Source organism: Peromyscus eremicus, chromosome 4 (assembly GCF_949786415.1).
Source record: "Peromyscus eremicus chromosome 4, PerEre_H2_v1, whole genome shotgun sequence".
NCBI lineage: Eukaryota > Metazoa > Chordata > Mammalia > Rodentia > Cricetidae > Peromyscus > Peromyscus eremicus.
The window spans coordinates 66,066,045-66,074,201 of record NC_081419.1 but is presented as its reverse complement, the minus strand read 5'-3'; the positions used below and the strand labels follow the sequence as shown (position 1 = coordinate 66,074,201).

The 8,157-nt window shown below is 40.1% G+C and overlaps 1 protein-coding gene across 1 annotated transcript; it reads left to right on the top strand.

Annotated features, from left to right (window-relative positions):
• Positions 1-538: 538 nt before the first annotated feature.
• Positions 539-1,771, top strand: LOC131908369 (transformer-2 protein homolog beta-like). The gene has a single exon (XM_059259426.1). It carries the CDS (start codon positions 539-541, stop codon positions 1,349-1,351), a length of 813 nt encoding a protein of 270 aa, XP_059115409.1. The 3' UTR covers positions 1,352-1,771.
• Positions 1,772-8,157: the final 6,386 nt, after the last annotated feature.

The window sequence follows — 8,157 nt, the reverse complement described above, 5'->3', positions numbered from 1 at the left end:
GCACAGAGAGAGAGAGAAAGAGAGACAGACAGACAGACAGACAGACAGACACACACACACACACACACAGAGAGAGAGAGAGAGAGAGAGAGAGAGAGAGAGAGAGAGAGAGAGAGCGAGAGAGCACAACTGGGTATGGCATTGGCTTTTAGAATCTCAAAGCCCATCCCAGTGACACACCTCCAACAAGGCTACACCTTCTAATCCTTCTCAAGCAGTTCTACTCCTTGGTGACTAAACATTCAAATACATGAGCCTATAGGGCAGTTCTCATTCAAACATCACAAATATCAGTGACTTCAATTCTCTAATCAAAAGACAAACCGACTGAATGGATCAAGAAACAAAATCCATTATCTGTTGCTTACAAGACCTTTATTTTAAGGATAGGCACTTTAGAGTAAAAGGATAGACAAAAGCACTCTGATCAACTCTCAAAAGTGTGTCGTTGCGAGAGGCTGCGGCGGGGCTTCTGGTAAGAAGGCAGGAGCTTGACAGCTTCCGTAAAGGCCAGGAGTGGTGACAGCAATCCGGAGCCATGAGCGACAGCAGCGAGCAGAACTATGGAGAACGGGAATCCCGTTCTGCTTCCAGAAGTGGAAGTTCTCATGGATTGGGGAAATCTGCACGGCATACCCCTGCAAGGTCTGGCTCCAAGGAAGATTCAAGGCGTTCTAGATCAAAGTCAAGGTCCAGATCTGAATCCAGGTCCAGATCCAGAAGAAGTTCTAGACGGCATTATACAAAGTCACGATCTCGATCCCGCTCCCATAGACGATCCCAGAGCAAGTCTTACAGCCGAGATTATCGCAGATGGCACAGCCACAGCCTTTCTCTCATGTCTACTCGAAGGAGTCATGTTGGGAATCGGGTAAATCCTGACCCCAACTGTTGTCTTGGAGTATTTGGATTGAGCTTGTATACCACGGAAAGAGACCTAAGAGAAGTGTTCTCTAAATATGGCCCCATTGCTGATGTGTCTACTGTGTATGACCAACAGTCTAGACGTTCAAGAGGATTTGCCTTTGTATATTTTGAAAATGTAGATGATGCCAAGGAAGCTAAAGAACATGCCAATGGAATGGAGCTTGATGGACGCCGAGTTAGGCTTGATTTCTCTATAACAAAATGGCCCCATACCCCAACACCAGGAATTTACATGGGGAGACCCACTTATGGCAGCTCACGCCAAGATTATTATGACAGAGGATATGACCAGGGTTATGATAATCGGGACTATTACAGCAGATCATACAGAGGAGGTGGTGGAGGAGGTGGTGGATGGAGAGCCACTCAAGACAGGGATCAGATTTACAGAAGGCGGTCACCTTCTCCTTACTACAGTCGTTGAGGATACTCATCTCAGTCCAGATCGCGATCATACTCACCTCGTCGCTATTAAAGCATGAAGTTGAAGACTTTCTGAAAGCTGCCATAGAGCTGGGATATTGTTTGTGGACAATATTTTCTATTGTCTCCTCTTTAAAAAGTGAACAGTGCCTAGTGGAGTTACGTGACTTTTACACCTTTTATGATGACTACTTTTGGTGGAGTTGACATGCTGTTTTCATTCTGCGTTTGTGTAGTTTGGTGCTTTGTTCAAAGTTAAGTGTTTTCAGAAAAGTATGTTTTGCATGTATTTTTTTACAGTGCAAATTTTGATTGCTGAGAAATTTCTATTGTACAAAACTTCATTTAAAAGGTTTTTCTACTGAATCCAGGGTATTCTGAAGATCGAATCCTATGTGTAAAATGCTACCAAATGGCAAAAAGCAACAATAAACAAGTTTGATTTTTACTTTTCTTTCTTAAAAAAAAAAAAAAAGCACTCTGATCAAATGGGACCAGGAAGTAAGCAGGTTTTACTACTCCAGAATCTGACAAAATAGACTTCAAACTAAAACCAATCAGAAGAGATAAAGGATACTTCATTCTAATCAAGAGGACAGTCAGTATCCTAAACGTATGTGCACCAAACTCTGGGCTCCTAATTTTATAAAAATTCCACTATGGATTTAAAGACTCAGACTAACATTAATCTGCCAAGAGAAAGTGATTTCGATATCCCAATTTCTCTAATAGAGAGACTTTGGACAGAAAAAAATTAGAAAAAATTTCAGAATTAATTGACTTCACAAATCAAACGGACTTAAGATATATATATATATATATATATATATATATATATATATATATATATATATATATATAATATTCCACCCAAACAACAAAGAATATACATTCTACTCAGCCACATACAAAATCTTTTCTAAAATAGACCACACCTGGGACACAAAGCAAATCTTTAGTTATTCAAAAAGATTTAAACCACTCTTAGTATTCTATCTGACCACAATAAAACTTAAAATTGACAGAAAAAGCAGCCTTTAGTAAATATGCAAAGTCATGGAAATTAAACAACTTATTACTGAATAATGGGTGGGTCAAAGAAGAAATCAAGAAAGAAAGAAAATCTTCCTGGAGGTGAATTATAATAAAAAGACAAAACAACAAAACTCTGGGACACATTTGAAAACAGTCCTATGAAGGAAATGTATTAGCTCTCAGTGTCTACATTAAAAAGTCAGAAAGAGCACAAACACAATTTGGAAAAACAAACCAAATCTAAACCCAATTGACAGCATTAAATCAATGAAATAGAAATAAAGAAAACAATACAAAAAAATCAGTAAATCTAAGATCTGGTTCTTTAAGAAGAAAAAATTAAGAGACTCTTGGCCCAACTACCTCTCCCCTCCCAAAAGAAAGAGGGGACCTAAATTATAGAATAAGAAATGAACAAAGAAGCATTACAAATACAGGCCAATATTTCTGATGAATACAGGCTTAAAAAAAACTCAATAAAATACTTGCAAACAGAATACAGACTACATAAAAAGATGATACACTATAACCAAGAAGGCTTTACCCCTGAAATTCAGGGGTGGTTCATGGTTCATTGTATACAAATCTATAAATGAAATAAAGCACATAAATGGACTTCAGATATCACATGGTTATCTAAATAGAATGCAGAAAGGGTTTTGACAAAATCCAACACACCTTCATGATAAAAGTCCTAGAGAATGGAGGGCTAGAGGGCATGTGCCTCAACACAATAAAAGCTATGTATGAAAACCCCGCAGCCAACATCATCCTAAATGGTGAGAAGGCTTGAAGCACCCACTGAAGTCAGGAAGGAGACAGGAATGTCCACTATCCCCATTCCTCAATGTTGTGCTTTAAATAATAGCTGGAGCAATAAGGCAAGAGAAGGAAATTATTGGTGAAATTATTAAGGCCACTCCACGTAGTTAAAAGGAAAGTTTATTAGTGGCACAACTTACAAATGAAGGGATAGGTAGGTCGCAGGGTCTGGGGAAGGAGTATCGCAGTCCAGCGGTGTTCTCTGGAGCTCTGCTCTGTCAACCTCCACCGTCCAGGGTCCAGGAACAGAGAGAGAGCTGGCCCATCCGGATCTCGGATCTCTAGGGTCCTCCCTTGGCCCCGCCTTGTAGGCATGACAATTGCCGAAGCCTCAATGGGGGTTGGAACTTCTAGATCAAAGCTGGAATGGCTACCCACTACAGGAAATTAAAGGGATACAAATGGGAAAAGAAGTCAAACTATCTCTATTTGAAGATGATATGCTACTATGCATCAGAGATCCCAAAAATTCTATCATAAAACTTCTAGAAATGATGAACAAATCCAGCAGTGTGTCAGGATAAAGAATTAACTCATAAAAATCAATAGCTTTTCTATACACTACCAACTGACATACAGAGAAGGATATCACAACACACTCCCATTCACATAGCAACAAAGAAAATAAGCTATCTAGGAATAAATCTAACTAAGGAAATGAAGGAACTCTATAATGAAAAATTATACCTGTGAAGAAAGAGATAGGGAAAGACAATAGAAAATTAAGACATCCCACACTAATGGAGTGGTAAAATCAACATTGTGAAAATATCCATCCTACTAAAAGCTGTTTACAGAATCAAATGCAATCCCAATCAAAATCCCCAACTTATTCTTCACAGAAACAGAATAAACTATCCTAAAACTCATAGGGAACCACAAAAGACTTTGGATAGCCAAAACAATCCTGAGCAAAAAGAACAATGCTGGAGAGATTATCATTTCAGATCTTAAGATGATATCACAAATCTATAGTAATAAAAACAATATAGTACTGGCAGAAAAGTAGACATGCAAATAAATGGAACAAAATAGAAGACTAAAACATGAGTACATGGAAGTTCAGCCACTTAACATTTCACAAAGATGCCCAAATAACAAACCTCTAATACAATACTGCTGTGTAATAAATATACCCATATAGCTTTAATGAACTTTTTCTTTTTTATTGAAAATAGTATTTTTTAAAAAATACATAGTATTACATTTTCCTCCTTCCTAACTCCTCCCATTCATTCTCAATTCCCTTCTCCTCCAGATAAACACCCCTTCCATCTCTTGTTAGAAAACGAACAGGCATCTAAGGAATAATAATACAATAAATAAGATAAAACATAACAATAAATTAAGATAGGAGTAAACAAACTAATAGGAGAAAAAGAGCCAAGAAAAACTTATTTGGGTTGACATTGTTCCTTCCAAGACTCTAAAGACCACCTGACAACCCCCCTCCCAATACTAGACATGAGAAGCTCTCTTTTCAGTTGTTGGCTAGGGTTTTCCAAGAGACTCTCAAAACATACAGTATGTTGCCACTTCCCTTGGTTGCTCCCCAGAGGTAGAAGGTAAGTCCCTATTGTTAAAGACTCCATGCCCTTCAGATACAGGACCCAGAGACCCCTGAGCTGGAACTGATCTGAATGCCCCCTTCCTGAAGACTAGCTTTTATGATACCAAAAGGTACCATGCATGCTTCTAAAGGAGGGAAGCAACCAACACTCCTACCCAGCTAGGATGGCAACGGACCACATCAATGACAAGCATGGCATGATAACCCTAAGGGTGCAGTAGCAGTGTGTAAAACTTGTTGGTAGCCAACAGTTCTCTACTTGGACTTAAGACTTTATATATATCATGTTACTGTTTCAATTAATGGTATAATTTTCTCATTGATTCACATTTATATCAGCCTTTGGAACAGATTTGCAGTTTTTTTTTCATTTTTCTTTATTAAGAAATTTTCTACTCACTTTACATTCACCCACAGATCCCACCTCCTTCCTCCTCCCACCCCTTTGCCCTCCTTCCCAAGCCACCCCACATCCCCACACCCCCTAAATCAAGGTCTCCCATGGGGAGTCAGCAGAGCCTGGCACACTGAGCTTAGGCAGGTCCAAGCCCCTTCCCACTGAATCAAGGCTGCATAAGGAGTCACACCACAGGGGACTTAAGACTTGATCAACAAGAGGAAGCCCATTCCTAGAATGGATACCTAGCTAGCTACTCAGGACTAATGAAATAATGGTTACTAGAGGAGACTCTACAGGCACTAATTTACTAAACTAGCATAACCCCTTACAACAATCTATGAGCATTGGTCATTATACTCACAGATAAATATAGCCTTGACTCATTATCAAGGATACTTCTCTCTCTCTCTCTCTCTCTCTCTCTCTCTCTCTCTCTCTCTCTCTCTCTCTCTCTCTTTTTTTTGGTTTTTCGAGACAGGGTTTCTCTGTGTAGCTTTATGCCTTTCCTGGAGCTCACTTTGTAGCCCAGGCTGGCCTTGAACTCACAGAGATCCGCCTGGCTCTGCCTCCCGAATGCTGGGATTAAAGGTGTGCGCCACCAACGCCCAGCTGGATACTTCTCTTTTTAACACACAGAGAGCACTAGAGAAAATCACAACCAACCAAAATGCAGAGTCATGACTCCTAATCCCAATGGGCATACCTATTAAACACCTCTGCTCCTAAGGCTCAGGGAACATTGCAGAAGAGGAATCTGAAAGATTGTTAGAGCCAGAGGATCATGGAATTTTCCATGAAATTGTGTCAAGTAGTAATGTCAGAAGCTACACCTATAAGGTGTTGGTGCACACTTTTTAATTCCCAAGACTCTGAAGGCAGAGGAGGTGGATCTCTGTGAGTTGAGGCCAGCATGGTCTACATGGTGAGTTCTAGGACAGTCATGTCTATGTAGAAAGACCCTGTCTCAAATAAAAACCAAAATTCAAAACCCCAAACCCAACACAACCCAACCAAACCAAAAGAAAACAAAAGACCAGAAGAGATGCATCAGCTTCTCTGGAACTGTAGTTAAAGATGGTTGTTAGCTGCCATGTGTGTGCCAGGAATCAAACCTGGGCTGTCAGTGCTCTTTACTATGGATCCATTCCTCCAGCCCTAATTATTCATGTTTGTTTGTTTGCTTGCTTATTTATTTATTTATCCTTGCTTCTAAAGGATAATGTTTGATTCGTGAGTTGAATATGCAAAAAGAAGTTTCAAACTTTTTCCTAAATCTTAATAGGTCTTATGGTTTTCTTATTAATAATTAGTTTAAATTTAATACATTTTGTTTAATCTTGTAGCTAGAGTTTTCCTGCCTGGCCCACAGTCAGGACAAATCTCTCTTACCTGCCAGTCCGACAGCCACTCAGACCCAACCAAGTAAACACAGAGACTTATATTGCTTACAAACTGTATGGCCGTGCCAGGCTTCTTGCTAACTGTTCTTATATCTTAAATTAATCCATTTCTATAAATCTATACCTTGCCACATAGCTCGTGGCTTACCGGCATCTTCACATGCTGTTTCTCATCATGGCGGCTGGCAGTGTCTCTCTGACTCAGCCTTCCACTTCCCAGCTTTATTCTCCTCCTTGTCCCGCCTATACTTCCTGCCTGGCCACTGGCCAATCAGTGATTTATTTATTGACCAATCAGCAACACACTTGACATACAGACCATCCCATAGCATAATCTTTATTCAAGATTGAGTTTTTATGTGTTACACTGACATAAAGGATATTTTGTTTGAAAAATGATTTTATAGCATCTTTAAGATATTTTACCACAGGAAGCTTCACGTACATACAGGCATGCTCATAGCAGTGTTATGAACTCCCCTGCAATCTACCAAATGACAACTTTAATGATTATCAGTTCAGGGCAAATTAATTTTCCTCTGTGCCATGATATCTTAATGGTAGGTCTGTGGCCTCTTCACTTTGGGCTATTTGTTATATGGGAGTGTCTTATGCCTTGTAAGATGTTTCTCTGCATCCTTGACTTCTACCTTATTAATGTCATTGGTATTTTTTCTTTTCAACTAGGTTGGACAATGGGAAAGTGCTTTTAGACAGAACCAAACCTCCTCTGAGGCAAAGCCACCCTGGCGGAGAGTCTGTGTTTTGCACTATTTTGTTTGTTCAGTTGTTTTTTTCATCACAGACAATGAGGAGATGTTCTTTTTCAGTTTCCTAACATGTATGTTTCCTAATCCTTGGGCCACTCTTATTAGTGTGCCATTTTATGTGACGCCAGCAGATTAGCTTTACGATGGGTAGGTGAATTTTCACCTGCTAACAGACCCTCATGGCTCAGCGTTCTGTGAACACTGGGTAAATTCAATTGGTTTGCATTTCCCTCTGATCTAATGTTGTTTCCTGTAGAGGCGTTTGAGGTCCTGCTTCCCATGAGGCATTCTGTCTTATTAGGAAGGGAAGAGAGACTACAGATCTCTGGGGAGCTCCTTCCTCTCCCTGGATCATGCCTTCTCCCTTGGTGTCATCGAGGCAGCATGAACTTAAGGCTGAGCCTTCTGAATGATCAGTTTTCTATGGAACACCTGGGAGGCAAGTCTACTTTTCTTTTACTTAATAATCAGGTAGAGCTGAGTCCTTGTGTCTCTGTCTCCAAGTCTAAGTCTGAAAGGGGAGCCAATCTATCCTGCTACACAGGGAGGCAGGGATAGCCATAGTTGCCTTAGTACTTCTCCATTGGCTCAGCAAGAAACAGTGGGAATCCAGAGACTTCTTTGCATATGTATTTTCAGAGCAGCAAAACCAGAAGAACTCTGGTGTGGCTTTAGTTTTCTGTTCACGGGCTTCTTTCACATGTGATGACTGAGTGTACTTTGAAAGCTAAGGGAGTGGTGCCATGAGATGCATAACACACTAGCAGTGAAGTGGTGAGGAGGAAATAGTCCCTGCCTTAAGGAAGCTCA

Excerpts from the sequence above, each read along its gene's own strand:
- LOC131908369 (XM_059259426.1), top strand. The coding sequence starts at position 539 with ATGAGCGACAGCAGCGAGCAGAACTATGGAGAACGGGAATCCCGTTCT.